General features: G+C 27.3%; 1 protein-coding gene across 1 annotated transcript in view; it reads right to left on the reverse strand.

Annotated features, from left to right (window-relative positions):
- The window catches only part of LOC129961019 (uncharacterized), a 47,395-nt gene that overhangs the window by 14,002 nt on the left and 5,469 nt on the right, over positions 1–27,924 (reverse strand). Inside the window, exons 4-15 of the mRNA XM_056074813.1 lie at positions 18,496–18,625; positions 15,547–15,663; positions 11,400–11,459; positions 11,220–11,288; positions 8,795–8,899; positions 8,524–8,651; positions 7,384–8,027; positions 6,395–6,594; positions 6,188–6,225; positions 3,166–3,253; positions 3,033–3,075; positions 1,358–1,518 (exon numbers count right to left, since the gene is read on the reverse strand). Coding sequence (XP_055930788.1) covers positions 1,358–1,518; positions 3,033–3,075; positions 3,166–3,253; positions 6,188–6,225; positions 6,395–6,594; positions 7,384–8,027; positions 8,524–8,651; positions 8,795–8,899; positions 11,220–11,288; positions 11,400–11,459; positions 15,547–15,663; positions 18,496–18,625 — 1,783 coding nt within the window. The remainder of the gene's footprint in view (positions 1–1,357; positions 1,519–3,032; positions 3,076–3,165; positions 3,254–6,187; positions 6,226–6,394; positions 6,595–7,383; positions 8,028–8,523; positions 8,652–8,794; positions 8,900–11,219; positions 11,289–11,399; positions 11,460–15,546; positions 15,664–18,495; positions 18,626–27,924) is intronic.

Here is a 27,924-nt window from a genome sequence, read left to right on the forward strand (position 1 = left end):
CCTGAACTCTACGGAATAGGCTTTTGGAAGTTGGCAGTAAGGCAACAAAATCTAAGAAAATACAACTTCTAATTCAGAAAATGATGAAAAAACGTTTAGCATGAGTCAAAAAACACCGATCATGGACTGTTAACGAGTAAAAGAAGGTGATTTTCAGAGATGAAACACATTTATTTGTGCAGGGATATAAATCAAGTGTAGTTAATCTAAGTAAAGGTGAAACTCAGTGACCAGATCATATCCAACAGATGGTAAAACACAATTCTAAAACAAAAGTTTTGGGGTTTTTTCACAACAAATGGATGGCACTGAAAGCTTAGTTCGTCTTAAAAGCATGGTGAATTCTGTAAAATACATAGAAATATTGCATAGTATGATTGTTCTATTCATGGAAACAACTGACGGAACATTTCAACATGACATGGCCCTTTGTTTAACTTCAAAATTGGACCACACTTTTATGCGAGAAAATAAAATAAAAGTGCTTGATTTAAATGGTAATTGAACAAACCTAAATCCATTGAGAACTTGTGACATATTCTCAAGAATCGTTTAGCTAAGATGAATTGCACAACAACAGAACAAATGATAAAAAGTATGGTTCCACGATGATGAAATCAAGAACATTTGCGCTAAACTAGTGGAGTCAATGCCAAGACGTGTTGAAGAGGTCATTTCTGCTAAACAAGGACATACTTCGTACTAATATAATTTATCAATCTACTTAAGGTATGTAATGATTAAGAACTAAGGTTTTAGAAAAAATAAGGGTTGTTTTTTCCCCATCATTTGTCCCTACTAATTCAAACAATATAGTAACCCAGGAAGTGAATTAATTTTTCTGCTACAAAGAAGATACGCTTCAAAATAAGAAATCTAGATGCTTTTTTTCCCAATTTAACCCTTTTTTAAAAGTTATTTAATCCAAAAAAAAAAAATAAGCGAGAAAACGTTTCAGCAATTATAACTGCATGAGAAAAATCAAACTGACTTGAAAAATAACTGGAACTTTCTCATGATTGAAATCAAAATTAGTACTTTTTAATGGCTTATAGCTCATTCAGATTTCAGGTTTAAAGCAAAGTAATAAAGACAGTTCAGAAAAAAAAAACAATTAAATATACCATCAAATATTAATAATAAGTTTGTAACTCTCAACCTTCAAGCAGACATAATAATTGGTGTCATTACAGAAAATGCGATTTGGTAAATTCTACTCCTACCGTCTCAACAAAAATAACCCATTAGATCAAGTTAAACAGGAAACGGAAAACTTTAATCAATTCATTAATAATTAAATTTTAATGCACTGATACTTAATACACATTAGAATGCAGTAGATTTTCATTTTACTTACATCTTCATCTTTATAAGAATATAAAAAGTGATCCTTCAGAACAATCCAACGCTTAACCCAATGGTGGCCAGAAGGGAAAAAACCTTTTCTTTCCTTTTGCTTATAAAGCCATCCCTCGCAATCTCCTTTTCCTAAATCTTTGCAAGAAATACGTCTACTTCCTATAAAACAAATTATCATGAATTACTTTAACAATTAGAATATGAGCAAACCTAACTAAATAAAGTCAAATTTAAAAGGGCGGTTTTTTCACTCTAAAATAGTACCACACTTAATAATATAATATGCAATTTAAAAAGTTGTAATAATTACAATTTGAAGGGCGGGAGATGGAAGGATGGATGACAGATTTCACAAAATAAAATTTTAAATAGCCTCAGAAAAATGCTTATTGATGTATAACATCAAAATATTACTATGATTTGGTTATTTAAAAACTCAATAGTTATAACCATGAACTCATAAAGCGAATAATGGTTAGTTCTGAAGAAAATACTGTAAATAGTTTAGAAGAAAATATGTATATTAACTTTCTTAATAACTTCATTTCTATTTTATTATTATTATTTTTAATTTCACCATGAAGGAAAAATAATAATACTTTCTGCTTCACATTATTGATTCATAACTTGTAAAATCTATATTGAACTAAATACAATCTGGCTACATAATAAAAATGTAAAAGATAAAATATTGCTCATGTTTCAAAAGCATCAAAATTAAAAATGACAAAATATTTTTCCTAATAAATCTTTGGTCATCCACACAAAATCACACTTAGACACAATGTTCATTTGCTATTAAAGCAGAACAAAACCTGTTCTTTGTGATAATTGGTAGCAAACGAAATTAATACTATTATGTGCAGCATTAGTGACTTTACTAAAGAAAATATGTGCCTTTGGACATTCTGCAAAACAGAGAACTTGCTCTAGCGCTTCCAAGTTAAGCACAGATATAGAGATGTTCAACATTAAACAATTTTTTCTTATTTTAACTAGAATTTTAGTTAATTAAAAATCAAGCAAAATTTTGGCACCTTTCAATAATCATTTTCAAAAGTATAAATCATCCTAAAAAAATTTTTACACCAGCTTGAAATTTAAGAAATATTTTTACAAAGATATTACAAAGAGAGCTAAGAAATAATGAAGAGAAACCTTTTACTCGAAATAAAATTTAATTTTTGGCAAAATTTTAATGTCTCACACCTTTTTAACTATTTTACAAGTATTTCCCCTGATAGAGTTTGTAAAAGAATATTTCATTTTCAGGTTCCGTAATTTTATCTTTCAATGCACCATAATCCTTCATTCAATATTATATATAGATATGATGAACATTGATAATTTGCAACATTCCCAACCTCTTAATTTTCGGCTGTTGAATCTAAGCATGTAGAAATATTTAACCTCAATGAAAATATTAAACTGCATAATTTCGAAAGTATGTTTCGAAAGGAATAAATCCTTTTCTTGTCCCACTTTAATTTTCAATGAATTTACTTTTTTCAATTCATTAAATAATAATGAGAATATTTTAAATAATTATGCATCAAATGCTAATAATTTAACAGTGGATAAAACCAATATCCAGGTAAAAATTAGTGGTTGCCAAAGGCAGTAATTAAATAAGCTAAAAATTAATTAATAAATAAATAAATAATAATACATACCAAACTTTCCGACAATGCTATCTTTCATCTTATAAGGATGAGACTAAAAAGAAGACAGAAAATTTATGCGATTAAGATTAAAGAATAACAGTACATACAAGTTTGTTTGTTTTCACAGAGAGAATAAACTTACAATTAATTCGAATCCTTTATTCTTTTCTTTTCCTTCCTTGGATGGGGCACACTTTTGTGGTACACCTCCAACAATTACAACTTGGTAGCTAAATTGGAAGAAAACCTATATGAAATGATACTAATAGCATATTACGAAAATCAACATATACATTTTTTCCGTATTCCAATATATATGCTTTGATCTCAATTCCAATACATATGCTGAGAGTATGTTTATAAGTAATTGCAGTCAATATAATATTTAGCTGGAACTCCCTCCTGTAGCTCATACAGAAATTGGATCTTTTAAAATAATGCCTCAGTACTGAAAGCAGTTTATTTAAACAACATGTTGAAACGTATAATTATGTGTTCATAATTCCGAAACAATTACTGCACCATAAAATTATTACTACTTGTCACTGTAGAAATAAATTGTCTATAAAAACATAAAATATTTTATTCATGAAAGGGATGATCTTTAAATTTATATCTAAACAACTTCATTTTTTTTTTCTTTCAAATAGCAACATCTAGTTTCTCAAATGCATAAAATATTCTGTAATAATGAGTAATGGATGATGAGTAATAAGCAAATGAAATCAGGAATTCCTGCTGAATTTTTTCCCAATATATTTCAAGATATTAAAGAATCTCCAACAATACTTTTTATTTCATCTTAATACACAAATTTGTTTGAATAGGTATAGATTCTGATGTTAGCCGAAAGAGTAAGACCCAAAACTCACCTCCATATTTTAAAGGTTTCATCAAATAGATTTTAAGATAACCATAAGTCTTCAGAATAGCACAGCTTTTGCTATCTTTTGGGTAGGGGGATTTAAATTATATGAAAGAATTTGCAGGAAGGAATAAAAAATCCTCAAAAATGAATGCAAAATACAGCATGTCTCTCAAATGTTGCTTTAAATAAAGATGTTTTAAAAAAATAACAAATGTAAAGACGAGGAGAAGATGACATATTATGCAACAAATTCTATTCCACACATATTTCTAGCAAAGTTATATTTTAATTATGAAAAGGTTAAATGCAATCTAATTATAGCTGTAGAAATATTTTATGGGATTTTTAAATAGTAAAAACAAAGTGCAGAAACAGAATTTTAATGCAAAATACGAATTTATGAAGTGTTAAATGTATGAATGAATAAATAAAACATTATTAAATAAACTACAATAGAAAATCTTTGTGCTTATAGAATGCTGTTTCACAAGACGTTATTTAATACCTTTCCAAATAAATAATTAAAAAAAAATTAAGTAAAATTTTTTTAAAAAAATTAATAATTTTAAATATTGTTTGGTGGAACCTTGATAGTGCAAATCAAGAACATTACAATATTTTGTTTCAATTATAAAGAAATTTTTAAGAAAACAAACACATGCCTCATTTTTCAGCTGCTCTAAAAATTTATTAGTTTAAGCTTGTTTTATTTTTAATATTAACAGATGAACTCATTAAGAACTTTTTATTATTTCAAATATTCCACAAGGGTACAATTTAATTACTATTTTTTTTAATTAGATGTGCGAATAAAACCAAGCATTTCAAATTCTTAACAAGTCATTTTCATTGTTCTTGAAGGGGAAAACAATCTCTCATACAGCAAGATTACCAAATTTAATACTTAAACGGAAACTTGAATAAAAAGTATTAACAAAGTGATCAATTTACGTCATGGGCATATATTGAAACAGATCCAAAATCTTTTTTTTTTTTTCCTTGTATATAGTTGATTATTTTAAAACTTATTTTTCTTTATACCTGGTGATTTCTCTTAATGCAGTATGATTTAAAAAACGAAAAATTGGCGGTTGCAATTGGAAAATCTGATGATGATGAAAATGTAAAATTGTAGACGACCCAATTTATGAATGCAGTTTATAGATTTTTAAAGTGGACACCCAAGTTAAATGAATTTTCCTTTAAATTTCAACTTTTATAGATAAAAAGCGATAAGAAGCATCACAATATTTTTTGCACAACAATCCTCATAAAATTACTATAGAGAATTATTTAAATATTGCAAAGATAATAAATTTTTAACAAAAGAGAAAGCAAAGCAAATTTAAACTAACATTTTAAAAACAAACTTCATTGAAAAATTAAAACTTCTATCATAAAACTCATTTTATCAAAAGCAATCGACAATTGGTTAAAGGAACTCTTTTGCATATTTTAAACAATATAATAACCCCAACTGAATGGCAAAAATATTAATCATGATTCATAAAACTAAGCACCTATTTTAACATTAATCATAATAGAAAAATCTATCACAGCAGACATTCTTTCAAAATGCAAGAAAAACGTCAGATTATTAAATTTGTCAATAATTAAATATGCATAAACTATATCAGCAAAAATGCATTTTCATGAATTCAGAATTTTAAAAGTCAACTGTTACTTTAGAGAAAATAGCAGTACATTTCAATAATTAGATAGACATATTTAAAAATAATTATCTATGGTTAAACTTAAGTATATTTAAGATATTTTTCTTAATAGTAATAAAAAAAGGTTAGGTGATTAAAATTAAAGGAAAAAATTGTGAGTAAAAGTATTCCTCGAATCTTCTGTTTGCACTGGAGGCCTTGATTGGAAAAAAAAAAATATTACCTGCTAGTTTTTACTAGCAGTACTACTACTTACTGTTATTAAAATTTTTCTGTCATCAGGCAATTAAAATGAACTACTTAAGAGCCTATTAGAAACCAAAAAATAATTTTGGGTTATCAATAAACCTTTTTTATTTATTTTTTGCTAATTGCTTCTAAAACTTTAGACCTTTTGTATGAATTGAAGATTCAAAGTACCTTTCCCCATATTTTTCTATTGCTTAGTGCACAAAGGTATCAACTTTTGAGCCCCATTGAAATTCAATACTCAGAAAACTGACTTTTTCAATACAACCTATTATCCACAATATAAATTAAGTGTTAGAACAAAAATCATTCTTTATTTAAAAAATGCAGCATTACAAAGCTTACATATTATTAGAATATAGATATTGCAATACCTGCCGATATCCTCCGTACTTTTCTCTTGAAAGGCATCCTAAAAAAAATTCAGATATTTTTATTGATTTGAAACAAACTTTATAACATAAAACATAAATAACATTGCCTAACAAAACTTTTAAAAAATTATTTCAAAGTAAAATATGAGCTAATACTTATTATGAACTGACAATAACGAGCTGCATATAACAATATTTTTCACTTACAGTATTCATGGGAGAAGTTTCAAGTTTTGAAGCTCTTCTTAAGAAAACAGGGTTCACATCACAGACCTTTAATCCTGCTATTTCATTAGATATGTCATGAGCACTAGGTCTTCGACCACAAAATTCAGTATCTGCTCCTTCCCAGTCATATAACACAATATTATGTTTTCCTAAAGCAGCATCAGTTTTTGATGAATGATCTGAAAATATTACAAAGTTTGAGTAACTTAAAAATAAAATCTTTATTTACATGGATTATTTTCATTCAAATAAGAAGAGAATAATGAACTCTGAAAAAAATTATAATAATTAACTCTCAAAAGCAATAATTTTTTCCTTGAGAGAAAATTTAAAGAGCCTGAGAAATTAAACATTTAATTTTAACTACATATGGTACAGATATAATTAAATATATATTATACCTACAAGTAATATTTGAGTCAGAAAGAAATTTAGAAGCTAGCTAACTTCATTCAATGAAAACTTTTATTCTCAAACATTTCAAACAATAATGATAAATGCTAAAACACAGGTGAAAAAAATTATGTGAAAGCAATGTATGAATGTCAAAGAAATAATTAATCTGCATTGTGTTTCAGGTTTTGATAAAGTTTAGGATAATAAAACACATTTATACAACAAATTCTGAATAAAAGTAAATAATAAAAGAGAAATAAAGAAATTAAAATTAAAAGCCAATTTTGAAAGTAAGGAAGTACTAATTTTTTAAGCATTTCAAGCACAGCAACATTTCAGCTCAGGATAGGTTTTGGAAAATGTTAGCCATATCAAAATAAGTGTTTTTACAAGATATTGAATATTCACTAGAATTAACACAAATTTAGAAGCTATAGTTATGTCTAAAATTTAAAACAATTTTTTAAACTTATTTATTTGATTGGGTAATTATAACATTATAACAGACCAACATAAAATAAATAAGAAGACATATAAATTTGGGTACCATACAGTTTAAAGTTTAATCTGACCTGTACAAAGATGACTGACTTCAGGAGATGAACGTTCCTCCTTTTCAGATGAATTGTAAGCGTTATTTGTGCACTTCTTTTGCAGCACAATGCAATCATCTGTTTTGCTCAAACTTTTATTTTCAAGAACTGCATATTCCTCTTCATGAACAGGTAGGGCTTCCAGCATCGGAACTGGGCTTTTATCTTTATTATACCTTACATCAAAAGAACAGTTACTTGAAAGTTGATTCAAATCTTCAGCTGGTAATAATTCTGATGCAAATTGGTCTATAATTTCTAATGAAGGCATCTCCATCTCTTTCTTCAAACTATTTTCGTTTGAATCAGTTGATTTTATGTTTTCAGCAAATGAGTTTTCAGACCTTGAACTTAGTTTAGGACAAGCTGGATCATGCGAAATACTACGAACAAAGCTATCATTAGCTTTTACATTCGGTACACCATTAACCAAATCTTCAATATTGACTGGAGGTTTTAATATCGTGGGTGACGCACCACTAACTGTTGCTCTTCTTTGTACAGTTGCTGTTGATGGTCCAGAATAAAGTCTAAGCTGAAGAGTAGTATCTTTGTTTAACAGTAAATGATTGGTTGAATCAGGTAAAAATGCAGAGTCATCCTCGTCTTCATTAAAATCATCTCTGCAATAAAATTTTTAATGTTTCATTACTCATTTTATAATTTAACTGTTACTGAAATCAACATATATAAAAATTTAATAAATATTCCAAAGATCAATAAATAAAAATAAATTCATTCAAAAAATTTTTAATTCAACAGAATAATACTGAATGGTTTCTAGATAAGCAGCAGCATTCCAATAAATCTGCTCCCCCTCCCGAAGGAATCATCAAGCACAGAAAAAAATATTTACAGTATAGCATTTGTACTATCAGAAAAGAAAAGTTTAATGTTCATTTGTACAATATTCTGCAATTACAAAATAATAGCTGCAATTACATTAACTTTCAATTTTAATATAAATGGCATAGAGAATTCATATCATATTTTCTGATGCAAAGGAGTTAAATATAATCATACACGATGCATAAACAAATAAATGCAACATTATGAAAAAAGTATAAAAAGTTATGATTCATACCAAAATCATAAACAATTTTCAAAAAATATAGTTACCTTATACATTCACTCTCATTAGAAGTAGAGCACGTATCAGGACTACACAATTTATTATCTTCAGACCATTTATGGCACTTGTTGGCTGTTTTTTTAGATGGAATTCGATATGGTCTTAAAATAATAACCTAAAAAATTACCATTTTTATCATTACAAACCCATATATAACTAAATCTTTACATACATTAATACTACAAACAAAAGAAAAATATAAGCAAATAATATGCAAAACCTGCATTATATTAACAAAAAAATAATAGGTAAAATTACTTCTCGAAGAATATTTATATGACGAGGTCTTTTCTTCAAAGTCAAGTGTAATTCAGTTGAATGTTCAGTCATAGCAGTCACAAGCTTTTTCTGCTGCCATCCAATCTGAAAATATATATATATATATTATCATACCCTAACGAGTTTTTTCATCTTTACTATATATTACTTTACTATATTTACTCGAGATATCATAAGAGTTTTTTCTAAAAAAACTCAACAAGAAAATTATTAACTAATCCAAATCTGCTATTTCAATATTTTACGTTGAGACTGCTTTCTTAAATTAAATGTGAAAATATTTCAATCACTTTGGATTAAAATTTCTTAAGACTCGTCACAACTTGTATTACTATACATACAGGTAATAATTTTAATTTATTCACTTTCTAAAAATAATCAATTTCAAATCACTTGAACTCAAGTTCCACTTTCACTTCTGAGTTGTGTAAGCTGTTATTTTCCCATAATGACCTCCATATGCTAAAAATTAAAAATGCCTTCTCATCAAAATTACCTTCTAAAGCTATATACAGAGATGACACAAGCTTGGGATTAAAAAAAAGAGCTGAATTTCATAAAATAAGAATTATGCTAAACATAAAAACTCAGAAACAATAGTATAAATAAATTAACAATAAAATAAATTTATACAAAAAATGCTTGAGATATAAAAGAAAATTAATCGATCTCAAAAATAACAAAATTCGATTTCGAAAAAGATAAAATGGAAATGAGTCATGTCTGTATGCAAGTTCAAAATATCACGATCTTTTTTTCACTGTTTCCGGCCTCCATATTCAAAGTATGCCACTGCAAGATTATGACTCTAACTATAGAATCTTGATAATGGATAAAAAATTCGATTCTTTCCATAATATCAAGAAGAATAAAAATTATTGTCAAAGAATTCCTTCCAAAAATTCTGCTTCTCCTTTAAATCAAAAAATGTTTTACTTAGAAAAATAACCATTTCTTATATTATATATATATATATATAAAAACTTAACAAAGAAATAACTTTTGTAATCAGCATCTGTCTAAAATGCATTCTAAAAGTAAATAGGTGCCTAAAGACATTTAATAATCAAACCAGCATATATCTTAGACCCACTTAGTAAGACTTGAGAAAAGATATAGATTTAATTGCAGAATGAATTTGAGAGCAAATTTAAATGCAAATTGAATACTTATACTGCCTCTAAGTATATATAACATACTTATAGCCAAGCTATCATTACCTTAAAAATACTAGTTGGCGCTTAAAAGAGGAATGCAAAAAATTATTTTGAATTTTTAACATCAAAATTTATTAAAAGAATCCAAGAAACATTCTAATTAATAAAAGATTCAATAATTTTATGGCTATAAATATACTGTTATAAAAACTGACTTTTCTACAAATTCAGACATTCAAAATATATATCTACTGGGTTTCAAATTTTACACTTTCAGGGTAAAAAAGTAAGGCAGAATAAGCAACTAGCTTTAAAATCTCATTTTAGACCAAAATATAGCCTATATGTAAAACCTTAAAAATGTGAAAAAAATTCCTCATATAAGATTCAAGATTTTTTAATAAAAAAATATCTTTGCCCTAAATATATCAAAACTCTAATTTAAAAAAGAGGGGGTGGGTGGGCATCTACTTCTTTCTCGTCCTTCCTTTTACACCAACAACAGATATAAATAAGTAGTACCTATATTCTTCAAATGATAAAATATCTATAGCAAGATTTAAAAATGTATCTAGTATTCCAATTAAAATAAGACTTGTTGACATCAATTACCTTTTATAAGAATTTTACACTAGTCAGCAAAAAAAACTAGACATAAATTAGGAAAATATGTTTTATATACAATATTTTGGAATATTAAAAAGGATAATACCCACTGTTTGTGGCACAAAATTTTCATTGTATCACATTTATACTATTTATCAATAGGAAGAAAAGATATTAAAGTAATCAATCTGAGAACTCATACAGTGGTTCAGTGCAGGAGGGGAAAAAACCTGTTAGAATAACTATTACTTTTAACTTGTAAATAGCATTAATTTTAATTAATAAGAAGCTTAATATTTTCTTTGGTTAACAGTACAGATAACAAGATTTGTCATATGAAATGGAAAGACCTAATGTACTATAATCATAACCGTAGTTTAATATAATTGATTCAATAAGAAAGATTTCAATTCATTAGTGAGACGTCTCATATAAACGTTTTCAATATATTCCTTGGTTAATAACAATATAAATTGTTAATTATTTGAAACTGAAATAAAAAACATAAAACTCCTGAAAAACAATTTTTAACTCACACAAAGTATTAAAATTAAAAGAAAGAAAGAAATTATTAAATGTAATAAATTAAATTTAAAAAATAAAATACTCTAAGAATATGCATATAACATTTAATTACTTACAACAGTTTGATAGTTAACCTGCACAATTTCATCACCTTTCTCTACCTTGTTGCAAGATTTTGCTGGGCTCTATTAAAAAGAAAGATATACATATAACAAAAAAATTCAATAAATTTTACTACAAGAAAAAATTAAAAGGCAAAAAAGGCAAAAAGAAAACCATCTTAAATAAATACAAACCTGATCTTTTATACCGCCAATGATATGTACTCCAGAATAGGTTGATTTGATATGTATACCCTAGAAAATCAATGAAAAAAATTGCAGCATCCATACTATATTTCAACAAATTACGATTTTCTAATAAAATGTAAGAAATAGTAAAAGAATCATTCCAGAAAAAATAATTCTAATCGAACAAAAAATTGGTACTTCTGTAATTTTTTTTAAATGCAACCACTATCATTACAGCTTCTATTTTTTTTAATATTAGATTGAGGTAAATAAAGTTTTAAACGCTAACTTTTTAAACATAATTTCTCAGAGATGTCTGTTCCGTTCTTATGATAGCTAGCAAACCTGTTTTGGCATTTAGAGACTGACTCAGATAGTCTTTTCATTTAAGGTGAAGAATAATAATTAGTTATGGGATCGTAAACTTCACATTTCATACACACATTCTTTTAAGCACACAAGTGCTTGCTCCCTAAACAGAACAGCAACAGTATAGAGGAGAGAGGTTAGTATCTGGGCAGAACATGTATCTGACCTTAGCACCCATGTAGATAGATATTCATGGTATTTGATCATTCAGGACAGCCAAGTACCAGGAAAAAGGAAATTTATTTTAATTATCTTACAGTTCAATCCTCAGAGAAGTGGTGCGAGAGGACACAATTCAAGAATAAGGATGAGAAGTTGATATATAAGTAAAGAGGTCATTGTTTCTCTTGATTTTGCAACTATGGTAGTGTTGGCGGATTAACAGTACACCACCAATGGTGGGCGTAGCTCCCCATGAGACTTCCACACTTGTAACATAACAGGGTCTATTATGTGTAATTAATTCTATCTCAAAAAAAAGCTCTGCAAAATATAAATCAATAGTATGTATAAATACAATAGGTGTTTCTTGGTCACATTATCACCCTGGCAACCATGCAGCAGACAGCAGCATCACCCCACACACACACACATACGACCATTAGGAAGTTTGGATAACTGTTTTCTCCCTTTCGGCGAATGCAGTACAGTTTGATCTCTTGCCATTTGCTCTCAATTATAAGTTAATTCGTTTCCCCAAATTAGCGCCTCAGTTTTTGTTTTTGAACCTCTGCTATGATGAATAGCCCGGATGTCAGCAAGTAATCAAAGATGGTTGTCTATAATGTATACAATTACTTAAAAGAGTTGGTGTCATCTAAACCAAATTCTACTGTAAAAGAAATGTTTTTACAGATGCAGAAAACAACTGCCTAAATAAAGTGGCGAGTGATGGATATGAAGTCGCGAGACTGACTCCCCGCATGTCACTGGCAATACAATGCAATACCAAGGCGCAGGTGAAAGGTGAAATTGCAAATAAAATTCTGTCTAAATTAAAGATATTAAGAAAGTGCTCAATGAAACGCTGTTTAAAGTAACAGCGGACGTCTGGAAAAATTGGAGAAATTACAAGAACAGGACTGGTGCTAGAAACGATGCAACCGAAAGAATTGCGATCAATTTACAAGATTACAGTGAAAGCAGATTGACAAAAGCGAAGATGAGGTTTTTTTTTAGAGTTGAGAACTTTTAAAATAGAGATTTTTATATTTACTATATATATATAATGATATTTTAATTCTAATTTCAATTTAATTAATTTCCAAGATTTTATCTTAATTTAGCCCACAGTAACTTCATTCTAAAAATATTCTCTTATTTCGTGATCCAATTCCACTTTCTATACTTAATTAATTCAAGTGTAGCTCTGTAAAATTGCTGAATCGGCTAAAAATCTCACATGCCCACGCTTCGCGAGAAGGGATAGAAAAATGTCCAGTAAGCACATTCTTTTTAAAAGATCCCTGTGTTTTCCCTTACCTCGTCGACGCGTGTAGCGAAAATCCCTATCGAAATCTCATTATATATTAGCACTATGAAGAAATATTTTCCCTATCAATTTCTCAGGTTATATAAGAACAGGGATAAAATGTCCAAGAGCTTTTTCCTTGTTCCTCTCTGTGTCGTGTGTGTGCTCATCGCTTTACATATGCCTGCTTCTCCAAAATGAAATAAAACGACGTCACGAAATCGAAAGTCTTTTCATTGTCTTCAAAACTACATCCTGCTTCACTTAAAATAATGCCTACATATATATTTCTTTTAAGATGAAACATACAAAAAAATTTGCCTAGATAATCATAACTACATCTGAAAGTACATGTATTTATTTTTAAAATATATGAATTTATTTAACGTTTGAGCGATTAAAAGTATATGCTTATTAAACTTACATTAATCTTTATTAAACTTTCTTAAATATTCAAGATCTCATTTTTGAATAGTAGAGTAATTATTTCTGGATCTATTGAACCTATTTTTTCATATTTAAATGTTCAGATATTTTAGTAAATAATTAATATAGGTAACGATAATTTTTTTTTCTTTTTTTAGAAAAAAGTGTGACAAAAATTGGGTTAATATACAAAATCAATTCTACAATCAAATTGTACTTTTAATTATTCTACAAGATTTCAAAGTAAAATTTTCATTCGATTTTTTTTATTTTTATTTACTGAAGAAAATATCTCAAAAGTTTAAAGATTGTACAAAATTATTTACTTACATTGCCACTTTAGTTTTAGCAAAAAATATATATATATATTATGTTTAAATATTTATAGAGTCCTTATTAAACATCATGGAAATTCACACTGATGATAGCATATTTTGGTAACATCTAAGCTTTCAAATAGTTGCGAGAATATCCAACTTTCGGTTTTCTATTCCATCTTCTATCTAAAACATACTGGCATGGGGAAAAAAATTTGTCGAAACCACAGTAATGAAGAAGGGGTAAGTAAGGAGAGTGGAAAAATCCTATGACCTTGAAACACCTATTTTATTAACATAGACTATAAATTAGTTTGAACTTTATATATATATATATATATATATATATATATATATATATATATATATATATATATATATATATATATATATATATATATATATATATATATATATAAGCTTTATTTTATGTGAAGCAGAAGGCAGGTTTGAAGACACTTTGGATTTTTAAATTCTCTTTAATGTCCATCCCGGGAAGGCATAATTATTTACAAGCAGAGACGCGGACAAGGTACGTCCGCCACAGCGAGACACAAAAGCAGAAGTGGGAAAAGGAAGGCGCGAAACATGGCGCTTATATAACATGGGATTTCCGGCCACGTGTCAATTGAATACACGTGTTGATCTTTGACAAGGGCAACGGAGGGATCATTTTCACTAGATACGTAGAATTCATTGCACAGTATCAGGAAATAAGAAAATATTTTAGAATAACTTTTACATGGGCTGAATTAGACTAAAAGTTTAGGAAATTAGGATTAAATTAGATATTAAAATATCATTATATATATATAATTTTATATGTATATATATTATATTTTTATTTATTTACATTTATATTTTATTATCTATTTATACACGTTTATATTATATATATATTAATTCTAATTTCAATTTAATTAATTTCTAAAGTTTTATCTTAATTTAGCCCATAGTAAGTTCATTCTCTTATTTCTTGATCCAATTCCACTTTCTCTACTTAATTAATTCAAGATAAGCTTTGTAAAACTGCTGAATCGGCTAAAAGCTTAACTTTCCCACACTCCGAGTCAAGAGACAAAATACCGCTGACGAGATATTCTTTTTTTAAAAATCCCCGTGTTTTCCCTGCGTCTTCGACGCGTGTAGCGAAAATCTCTATCGAAATCTCCTTATATATTAGCACTATGAAGAAATATTTTCCCTATCAATTTCTATGGTTATATAAGACCAGGGATAAAATGTCCAAGAGCTTTTTCCTCATTCTTTTCTGTGTACTCATCGCTTGAGCATATACCTGCTTCTTCAAAATGAAATAAAACGACGTCACGAAATCAAAAGTCTTTTCTCTGTCTTCAAAACTGCATCCTGCATCACATAAAATAATGCTTATATTATATATATATATATATATATATATATATATATATATATATATATATATATATCCTATTGATTAACAAAATAAAAAAGAGAAGTGGAGATTTCACTTAGAAATAAGGTTAAAAATATCTATGGAATGTAACCATCTTTACAACAGCATTAAAAAAACATATATATATATATTTACCAATTCTTCATCGGGCTTTTTCTTTATCATGGCAATATCTAGAGATGCTGGCTGAAGAATCAATGAATCTTTTGAATCTTGAACAAATTTATCACATAACTCAGCAATGTGCAGAGACTAAAAAGAATTAAAATAACTACAATAATAAATCCAAAATAAAATCACAATAAACTATTTTTGCATTTTAAATAGCACACAAAATATTAAACTACTACTAGCAGAATTTTTTATAGCGAAGAAAATATAATTAAAATAAATTTTTATATCTTTTGAAATGAGGCACATGGCACTCTATGTGGATGCTGAGATGTCTTCATTAATTAGGCTTAAAGACAAGCAAAACAGTTTTTTTAATACAAAAGCGTTTTGCAGTTCACTTTTACTAACTATCAATCATAAAACCTTTATACGATTAAACAGAGGTAATAATATCATACTTTTATACAGAAAACAAATTGAGAAAAAAAGGATTTATTTGGTCTCGCATATTTCAATAAATGCCGGCAGAGTGCTACTAAAACATTTTTAAAAATTATGACTTACAATCACTTTGCAATTTTTGTTGATGATACCACAATATTCACCAATACATATACTCACAAAGAATCATAAAACATTCTTGTTTTGGACATGTGCTTCTAGATTACATTTACAACTCATCAACTTGAAATATTAATCAGTCCAAATGTATGCGGCTCCACTTCCCACTTCATTTAGAAATTGGATATTTTTTCTTTAAACCAAATTCAAATATTAAATCAGCCTGTTTCAAAGAGTAAATGAATACAAGTGACTGATATTTACAATATATGAATACAAGTGACTTCATAAGCTAAGATAAATTTTAATAACCATAAGATAAAAGAAATCATCAAAACTGTAAACTCTGGTAATTAATAATTACATTCAGAAATTTGGATATACATTAAAAATCTTGAAATCAATTAATGGTTAATTTGATAATATAGGGTTGCCCTTGAAACCTGGAAAAAAAATTCCTGTGTTTTCCCTGTTTTTTTTTTTTTTTTTTTTTTTCCCTGTCTACGAATATTTAAGGTACGAGGAAATGCGCGAATAGCACTCATGTGTTAGTTATAATGAATATGGCTTTAAAAAGTGGAAAAAGCAAGGAAAGAAAGCAACAATTTAACATTATTCAAAATAGCATATTAAAATGTTTATATTTATATACAGAAAAAAATAAAATTAACTTTATTTACTATCCAGAATTTAGCAAGACAAATTTATATATTAAGGGAGGGGGAGTGCTATATTACATCTCATGCTCTTTAACTATAAGTCACAAAAAAATTAAGGACTCGGATGAAATAAAACACATTTGTTATCATGACATAAAACATTTTTGTTATGATACAAATCATTTAATGATTACTTGACAAAAAACATTACAAAGCAAGATTATTTATTTTTATTTATTCATTTTTGCCAATTCATGTAATAGGGCATCAATTTCTGCAGATTCTTCAGCCATCGGTTTCATTGAGCTAATGGACTTAATCCATAAAAAATCAGATACAACATGTCTGTACAGCCTAACGTACATTTTTTAGTTATTTTACTTTCATTGAACATATGTGAAAATATTATCGATATATTACTGAATGGATTACAGGACGAATGTGACGTAACAAGTTTTATTGCCCATAAAAACTGAACTTTAAATTATTGTTTTTTAAACTAAAAAGGTCCAAATCAGTTTATTTTCGGACATTAAATTTGACGTTTTCGGATTTGTTCCATCATCTTAACTGAACTGACTCTCTTAAACTGAACGAAGATCTATATGTTTTCTTCTTTCAGCATAACTAGAAAGTGCCTGTTTTTCCATATTACTTAGACTTACTATCTTCTTACAAAGTGAGCAGCACGTAAAAAATGGATTTTGCAGAACTTCTCAAATCTATTCAACAAAATCAGGATTCATTTTTTTTTAATCCGTCCAATTCCTATTAAAAAACGGATTTTGAGCAGCTCGTGGTTTTTAAAAATATTCTCTAATCTAATTTGAATAAGATCAGTTTCTCAAATCATAAACAAGCCATTCAATAAATTCAAAGTATGGTAGACCAAACACCACAGCGTTTCTTCAACAGATTGAATGTTCCCTCCAGAGAAAAGTATAATATTTTTTTCACACACTTACAGAAGTCTCGCGCATGCTCATTGGCTGCAATTTGGGAATCTCAAGGAAAAAGAACAACTGTCTAGCAAATCGAAACTGTACTGATCTATACAGAAATAAAGGGAAGAGAATAGAAAAGGGGTAAAATCCCGCACTTTGCACTAAGTTGTGATATCATATGTTGACAACTTATTTTTTGGTGCACCTGTCTACAAAAGACTACCAGTTATAAGTGCTATTTTTCAGGGAAGAAGTGGAAACCATATACAAATTGTAGTTCCTACTTCTCCCAACGAGAAATCTACCTGTTCCAACAGTGCTCTCGTTCAAAAAACCATTTTGCTCTAGTATGTCCTTGACCTAAGTTAATCGTCGACTATGCTACTTCTTTCAGGAATACTGTAAAGACTTTTATTTGTTAACATTAATATTGCTAATAATGTTTTATTAAAAAATGTTTTAGTTACAATACTCATTTCCTGTTTTTGCAATTTCAAATCTAACTCTCGTAACTTAACTCACTTTAAAATAAAGGTAACTTTTTATGACTTCTAAGAAGGAAATTCAAGTACTACTTACTGAAGCAAGGATATTGTAAATGATGCATTACCAGTAATTATAACAACACATGAAAACTAAAATTAAGTAAGCTTTCACACACCTATTGTTGTAGATAAAACAGAACTAAGGCACTTCTAAAATAGCACATTTATTTCCATAAAATATTGAAGAATATAAAAAGAATGTACTTTTAAAATTTTTAAAGTAAAAATGTTTCAAAATATATAAATAAAATATAATCTTACATTTCTTTTAATAAGAGAATGAGGCCTTTCAGCAAACTGATCTCGCTGGGTAGTAGAAGCAAGTTCAATGCTCAGCTTAAGAACAGTTTTCTTTAATTTCATGCACAAAGAATCATGTAAAAATGGAAGCCTAGAATAATAAGATAAAAAAAATTAAATCATTTATTTGCAAAGAGAATACAATGAGCTTTCAGATTAATAAAATTACATCATTCAAAAACTCTACACAATATAATAATCTACAAATTTAATTGAAAATGAAATTTAAGTGTTAACTTTCTAATGTTAAATTGTTCTAATTGAAAAAAATGAAAATATAATTCACTATAGAAGGAAAAAGTTCATGTAAAAATACCACAGTAAACATCAAGAGCTAAACATAAAGCTTTTTAAATTAAATAAAACTTTCCATGATGCACTTCTAAAGATATTTTTCTATTCTTTTTTTATTCTTCAAGAAAGTATAAATTGTATTCTGTAGAAATAATAATTGTAAAATATAGCTGTTTGCAGAGACATTTTTTTTTTTTTTTTTTTTTGCAGTGAAAGGGGCATTCTTTTACACAAATTCATTTACTTGAACCACAACTATATAACTGCATCAAGGTAACAATAAACTAAAAGGGCATTTCAATATTCATAAAACAAAACTATTTGCAACTACTTTCATTTATTATTATAATAATTTAACATTATATTATTTGTCATTTAGAAAGCACTCTAATATTTTAAGCAGAGATCTTTTTAGATAGAACGCTCAGCAGCCGAAATGCTTTGAAATTCCATTCCAAAATCTGTCAAAAATTCATTAATGTGTCATTGTTTTTACCCATTCTTCAGCCCATTTTTAATCTGGTTTTGATTTAAATAAAATTAGGATCTCTGATAGTAAGAATAAAGCTCAATAATACCATGAGTTTTTAACTTCTTAAAATCTCAGCACCATAACTATTTGGTTAAATGGATGAATTTCTTAAATATATAATTTTCATTTTCTTAAAAATGTGATTGATGACAAAATCTAAGTGAATAAAACCCTAAATCTCTCAAATAATGCCTGGCATATAAAATGCATTTAAAGTAGAAAACATTATAAGTCAGCTCTCTTTTTCTTCGTTAACATGTAATTTGTAAGTGAAAAAAAAATGTGAAAGTGGGCTTAGTAACATTTCCAATATTCCATTCACATAACATATTCAAATTTAAAAAACTGTAATCTATATCATCAAAATAATCACAAAATATATATTTAGTAAAAAGAAGCTAAGATAAAAACATTTTTATCAATTATAAACACATCTGCTACATTGGCTACCTTTCATTTTGTTCAGAACAGAATATGCTTCTCACTATCACATGACATTTTTCTCATAACTAGATTGTATCTGCCAGAGGATGCTAGACGCCATTAATGTCAAACTAAAATGATAATGTGATAGAAACATGCAATGAAATCTTGAAACCTCATAATACAAATTTTTTCTCTTTCCTCATTGTTCTACTTCTTAATATATTGAAATGTTGTATCTGCAGTAATATCTAATATATTTTCTAATCCAAAGGAGAATTTCAGTATTATTATGTATGTGGAATAAATTCCTTTCAATGCATACAACAATTTATAGCAGATAATTAAGAACTGCAAAAAAAAACTCGGCTTGATGGAATGACATTTTTTTCCTATGTCATTCCAGAGACCTACTCGGGTATTCATATTATTTTAATATGAAATCTAATTCTGATTAAAATAAAAGCTGCACTTTTTATATGGCATTGCTGTCAAGATAACTGATTTGTAGTTTAAAAGTATATATATTGAAGGTAAAATGATAAAGACATATACTGAAAGGATTTTAATGCCATATAGCATTTTAATAATATTGATTACAGATATCTGCATTACAGTGGTACTTGAAAACATTGAACTCATTCAGTTCTTCAAAAGAAAATTTACAACAATAAACTTCACTAAATAAACTTATTTCTAAAAGTCAGAAATTTAAGAAACAAGCAAGTGCGAAGTTGAGACTGAACTGCACAAAGAATAACCGAATGATAAAATTGAATCTCCTCAAGTAATAGACTTGGATTTAATAAAGGTAATAGCTCCCAAATATCTAGATTTTTAAAAAAATTAGAATTCACCAGAGAATACAGCAAAAAAAAAAAAAAAAATCATTTCGAAATTCAAAGCATATATTTGCAAAATCTTAATCAAAATTAGAGCTTCCACAAGCCTCCCAATTCCCTAAACCATTCAATACATTAATCAGATGTCAATTATTAAACATTCAAATTGCAGAACATTATAATTTTGAAATTTTCAGGCATTATAAGTCAATCTCCAGCAATCTGGCAATCCTAAGAACCATTGTTACATAAAAATACATCTTTACATGAAATTAGTAAATTTAACCATCTAAAGGTCAATTTATCTTGAGCAGCTTTGGAAGCAAAAGAAGGTGCTTCTATTGAAAATTACGATATAAAGTTGTTACATTCGTTGCAGAGATTCAGCAGAAATTACACTTTGATAAACACACACAAGTAAGTTATTAGAAATTTCCCCACTTTAGTGCCCTAGTAATGTAATAAGCTTTTGGCAACTGCTTAGTAAAATACAAATTCCTATTAGAAGTTTAGAATCAATAGGAATTAAAAAAGATAATCTTAGCACTTTATTCTGCTGCAGCTTTAAAATCACTCTCAAACGCCTGTGATTTTAAAGTTACTCCTGGGTGATTTAGTATTTTAATCTAATAAGAAACTTGGAGATGATTATTTCTCTATTGGTTTAATTGCTTTTTTTTTTTAAGCAATTTATCAAACAAAGAAAAGATAATTTTGTTTCGTATGAGAGAATATGGTGCAGCTGTCTCAATCACAAAATATAAACCAAGATGATAGATCCAAAAGAAATTTAAGTAAACCTGATCACAGAAGAATGAGACATCCAATAGCAAGTAAACTATGTGTTTATGATTCCACATCAATTGATTATGATTGTTCTATAGCAAAGCAGCATCTTATTCAAGCATACACAGTGCTTATACGAGTCATTCAAAAATGCAGAAAATCATACTAATTAAAAGGGGTTATGTGTCCACTGTATTAAATCTGGGCATGTAAGCTCTTTTCATATCGCAAAAGTAAAAACTGTAATAGAAGTGTTATGCAAAAATAAACAATTTGATAATGTTATATTAATAATCCAAATTTTGTTCAAAAACGTTGAAAACTTTTAATAAAGCATTTTGAGATAGTTAATTAAATAGTTAATTTTTCTTTAATAAAAAAATGAAAATAAACCAAATCAAAAGTTGTCCCTTATACAAATTGCTAATTGACAGGTTTTTAAGTTTTCTTTCAGAATTTTGTTAATATGCTTTGGCAAAAACTCTTCATATGTATTCTTGTTCTTCAATCATAAAAAATGTTTAATTTGCTCATGAAACCTTCACTTTCCTACCCTTCATTTCAATTTCAATTATGGACTTATGCTTTCTTTCAGGCACCATTAAATAACTTATTTAAAATAAATAAAACAATATCTAAAAATATGCAATAAATTAAGAGAGAAATTTTAAAAAATAATGGTAGAACAGTTCAGAGTCTAATATTACTAAGCAAAGAAATATCTATAAATTTAGTGCAAAGTTAATGCAAAACATGCTTCCAGCATTGAAACCATCAGACGAGATGTAGCCATTGAATTTAATATAAAATATGAAGGTACAAATACTGAATTTTATGTATATGGTTTTTAAAAAAGGCATATTTAAAAAAAGAAAAGAAATTCTGATACCTCTACCTGCAGACAATTTTATAGTGAGCCAAGAATATTCATAGCTCATAGAAGATATTCATTGGTCATCTACTTAGGTAATAAAACCAACTTCATCAGGACCAACAAATCTCTGAAGAATATTGAAGTACAAAGATTGTAAAAATCCCTATCTCCTATTACTTAGAAATTCATTCTTCTAGCAGTTCTATGGTGGGATGGATTTTGAAATCGGTTGATAGGTCTTTTAAAAGAATTGTAAGAAAAATTTTAAATCGCACCTCTCTGAACTACTAAGAAATCGAAAACAATGCGACTGTGAAAGCCAATTAATTTCGAACTTCGAATTCAACTACTGAAGATCTATTTAATTTATCCCTACTGACACCAGACTTATTTTTGAAATAATCTCTGAATAGTGTTATAATGGACTTATATAAACTAAAACCAAATAATAAAAGAAAACTTAACACATAATTCAAATAAGACTGATGTCAAAATTACAATTCAGGTTTCCCAATGAAAACTTGAATCAATTATATTTAATAACAATTTTTAAAAATCTACAATACCAGAATAGGAGACATTATTTCAGTGAAAACGAAAACAATTGAAAAAGAATATATTGGCCCTTATGAAGAATACTTTCAATCTATACAAAGACGAAATAGTAGCAAGACAGGATACATGATGAAAAATGGATGCAAAAATTAAGTACCTAAGACAAAAAAGTTCAAAACTTTTGTACAGTTGCAGGAAAAAGAAAAATAATACTCAGCTTTCTGATATCATTCATTGTACAATCAGAAAAAAGGTTCATTGCACAGTAAAAAAAAAAAAAAATCTAAAGGGTTTAACATACTCTCAAAGATTTTTTAGTTAAAAATTTCACAAGGGGCCATCAATATATAGAAATATGAAGAAAAAAATCACAATTTTCACCCATTTTTCTTATTAAATTTTAAAACTACACCAAACGTTATTTGCCGAAAACAAGTTTCATTAGTTTAGGTTTATTTATTTTGAAATTATGAGCTAACAAAGTTTCGATTATCTAATGTTAAACTTAAATTTTGAACTTTTATTCAGATCTTAGAAGTTAACACATTAAAAGGCAATCTTTAAGATGCGAAGAAAATTCAAAACTTTTTTAATTGCAATACACTTAAATTTTCGAATAAATAAAAGCTCTTTAATGGGGGCATGCAAAATTTCCGCTCATTCATACTAATAGTTTTTACGCTTACATTAAGCTTTCTGTATTGCCCCTAATACAATGCATTTAGGGTGCATTCACAAATCTCAAAATGTTGAGAGCTTCTTATATGGAATCAAAATGCAATTAATCATGCATTCATTAAAACAAATATAATTTTCCATGTAGTTGCAATACAAGAATATACATAAAAAAAATCATCAGTGGCAAAAAAAAAAAAAAAAAAAGGAAATCAAAGTTTAAAAAAGTTTTCCATTGCCATAATATTTCTCTGCCCATATGGCAAGTTGAAATTTTTATTTGTCAGTTCATATAATATCACTTACATAATATAACAAATTACAAAAAGATGGGAATTTTATTTCCTAACAAATAATTTGTACGATTTAACTATTTAATTTTGCAAACATTCTGACGAAATATTTCTTTTAATAATTTATGGATAACGATCTCCATATTTTCTAACAAGAAAGAGCCAATAGTGTTTAAATTGTTTATGAGCTAAATATTTCTTATAAAAGTGTAAAATTTCATAAAATTAATCTGATATTACATTAATTATTAAAATATGGCATATGACCATATATGGAAATAAAAAAAAATCAAACTTAAATTTTATTAGATAGCACATTTTGTATTAATATTTTTTTTTAATTTTGTCTTAATATTTATCTTGCATTTATTTGCTACACATTCAAAGATGATGAAAATAATTTTTCTGATTCATGAAGTAATGATTAATATTTTAGTTTACAACTATTTTTGCCAGTTTAAAATTATGCATTTTTTACTTAATATTTAAATAAACGGCAGAAGTGGATCAAATAAAATGTTAAAATAACAAATTTTAATTTACTTGAATGATGAAATGAATAAACTTTTTGGAGATTAAAGTTTAGTAAGAATTGTTCTTGATAAATACATATATTTAACAAAAAAAAATTACAAATTTTTGAATGAAATTAATTTTTACGTTAATAAATTTAATAAAGATTTGGTAATTACAAATATAACAAGAGATTATAAGTAAATTTTTTATAAAATATTTTTGGTCATTTTTTTTATTTGCTCTCAATTATATGAATAATCCTGATTTATCAAATAATCTTATTTAAGTGCAGTAAAGTACCGTTCTTCGAAAAAAATTTTACATTTTTAAAAAGAACGGCAAAAATTAAGCATTTATCTATTATAAGCATAATTTTGTTGTTTTTGATAAATTACTTTCAGATGTGTTATGATTTGTAACTCTTTTTATGGAATAATTGTTCTCATAATTATATATATAATAATTATCTCAAAAATTATTTGTATAATTATATGCAATTATACCAATAATTATTATATCAAATTTCTATTATCAGAAGCAGCAAAATTTATGATGAATAATAGCTTGAAAAAGTGCAACAGTAATGGAACTTAAAGATATGAATGAACATTTAGTGATGTTCTGCAATTTGCTTTCCCTGTTTAATCATAATTGTACTCTGGGTAATTTCTCGATCTGAAACCAATTTTTGACATCAAATAAAGGTTTTGCCAAATGAGATTTCAAAGTTACAGTGTTAAATATGTATATAATCCTTAAAAAATTTTAGGTTGCAGTAAAACAAAAATATTTCACAAGAAAAATAATTCTTCTGAAAAGAAGATGGGTTTATACAAAATGCCACATACCTAAATTTATTTTGAAAAAAATCTTTAAAAAATATTCTATTTTCTGAATATCTATTTTCTAATTATTATTTTTTTTTTTTTTTTTTTTTTTTTTGCTCTTAAAAAAAATGCAGCCTTCTCAAAACCTTGAGTGTCCCTTTTAGTTCACCATTTCTTGATGCTTTTAGGAATTTATCCCATATTTCTCACAATATTATTATGTATAGTATAAGAGGGTTACTGAATAAATTCAAGGAAAATGTTATAGTTTTTATACACTTTGTAGGATCATTTAAAATTTGGAGAAGCAACAGCTATTTATGTGATTCTTTCACTGAACTTAAACATCCACCAGCAGACTTTTGAGTCTGGTTTCTTTGTCAGAACCAAATAAATACAAACGTATGCACTGACAATAAATTTCAGTTTCTTCTATTTAAAAAAAAAAAAAAAAAAAAAAAAATTGGAAGACAATAAAATTTTATTGACGGAATATGAGTAACCAGCTGCATTCTAACGTTTTCAATGAGGATACACCCATTGAAATACTATAGCAGATTGTCAGATTTGAAAGTTATGAAAGGGAAAATCTTTCTACCACTATCACAGTTACATATACTTTCCAAGCATTTGAAGAAAAGAAACTAAGAAATAAATTTTATGCTTTCAAAGTAAATGAGAAGTAACAAGAGATGTGGAAAAGTTTCAGGGAATACTCAAGTCCAATGAGGGCAATGGTTCAAAGAAAGAACTTTTTTTTTTTTTTTTTAATCATGATCTTAACAAATTCAAGCAGCTCAAAGATTTGATGAAGCAATGGTTTTGAACATCATTACAATAAAAATCATTGCAACAATTTGTGTCTAAAACTGATTTTTAAAAAAATTATCAAAATGTTCATTCAAATAAAACAAATACAATTGAATTTTTCCTTTAAAATAGTGTAAACATAATTTTTGTTTAATAACATACTTTGATGTTATGGTTGAAATATATTAAAATTGTTACTTTTTTAATTACACTTATAATTAAAATTTTGTAAAATCAATTCTTACTGATCCTCTAATACCCAAAAAGTAACTTCATACAAAATTTTATACTCCTAACTTCAGTGGTTTAGATAGAATACTGCTCTGTCAGTTAGGGCATATATACATATGTACAGATACAGTGAGAGGTGAATTTCACTAGGAAGCCAAAAAAATTAGATAAGAATTATAAAAAAGAAGAAAAAGTGAAAACCACAAAATCAACAATAGGATCCAAAACCTGAAGAATAAAGGTTTTGTAAAACTTTTATTATTACTTTTAAATTTTAAGTACCACAAATATAGCAGAATTTTTCATATATAAAAACTAAAATTTGACAAGATAGGTTGAACAACTAAGAATTATTTTCAAAAACATGGGAACATTTACAACATACACTGCAAAAAAAAAAAATAATTTGCAAACTTAAGTTTTCATCACACTGAATATTAAATTTTAAATTAAAATTAAATTAATTCATCACACTGAATTAAAATTAAATTAAAATTAATTCACACTAATTAAATTAAATTAAAAAATTTTAAAAATTAAATCAAAATTTCATCACACTGAATATTAGACAATCATCTAATGTAATTAAGCACTGCAATGAAATGCAATTCAATATCATACAGTAAAATCTCTTTCATATGTTGTTCAAGGGATCATTGCAAAACAACACATTAATTATAACAATGATTAACATATTATTGTGTAATAATTTAAAGAGGCTACACTGTAATAAGAATAAAGGCTGTTATTACAGTGAATACCTTTCATGTGTTTTTTTTTAGGTCTGTCTTTTTAGACAAGGTGTTTCATGTCTTTTCCCATGTTCAATATACCTATCGGGCTTATGGACTAAATACATCTTAGTTTATTCTTATGTTACATCAATTCAACCATTTGTAACCATTTGTATTTGTATTCTTCTTAAACATCCCATAAAAGGTTAAAAATACACTTACTAGGCATAGTCAAGATAAATTCTTCACCATTTAAAACACTAATAATAAAACAAGTTTAACACTTTGAACTAACTTTGCACCTTTTAGCATAGTTTTCATTATCAACAGTCCCCCACAGCTCACACCAACATTCTGATTCATCTCTCATGTATTCTTCACCTTAAGCGATCTGAATCAATATGAAATACTTTATAGGCATGTTATTTAAGATTTCAATCTTAAAATTCCAATATCTCTGAGATAGAGCAGAGATATATAAGCATTAGTAAAGAAGAACACTATCTAAAATCATTCAGCCTCTCAGGGACAACTATACAGTGGACAACTAGTAAAGTGGAGCCCACGGTTGAAGATAGAGGGGGGAAAAACGATTATTATGCATTATCTTAACATATGTTGAAATGCTTGGATCCCTTCCCCTAATTCTTTGATTTTGTAAGGTTCTTTTCTAGATATATCTGAAAAATAAAGATTTATGACTATGTTTTCGATTTATCAAATTCACACTTGGGGAACAAAAAAAAAAAGAACAAAAAAAGAAAGTTTACTCTGCAAATCAAGAAAATAAAACACTTTTAAAGACTTTTTTTTAACTAAGTAAATGCTTAAAAATGGTTTTCAAATTTAGCACTTTTCATGATGCTATACACCACATAAGAGCAAATATCAGCATTAAATTGGAAATTGTGATTGAACCAATTTGCAAGCAATATTCTTTAGAATAGGACGAAGAAAGCATTGCCCCCAACACAGGCACGATTCTAAGTTTCAAAATT

This window comes from Argiope bruennichi, chromosome X2, assembly GCF_947563725.1.
Source record: "Argiope bruennichi chromosome X2, qqArgBrue1.1, whole genome shotgun sequence".
NCBI lineage: Eukaryota > Metazoa > Arthropoda > Arachnida > Araneae > Araneidae > Argiope > Argiope bruennichi.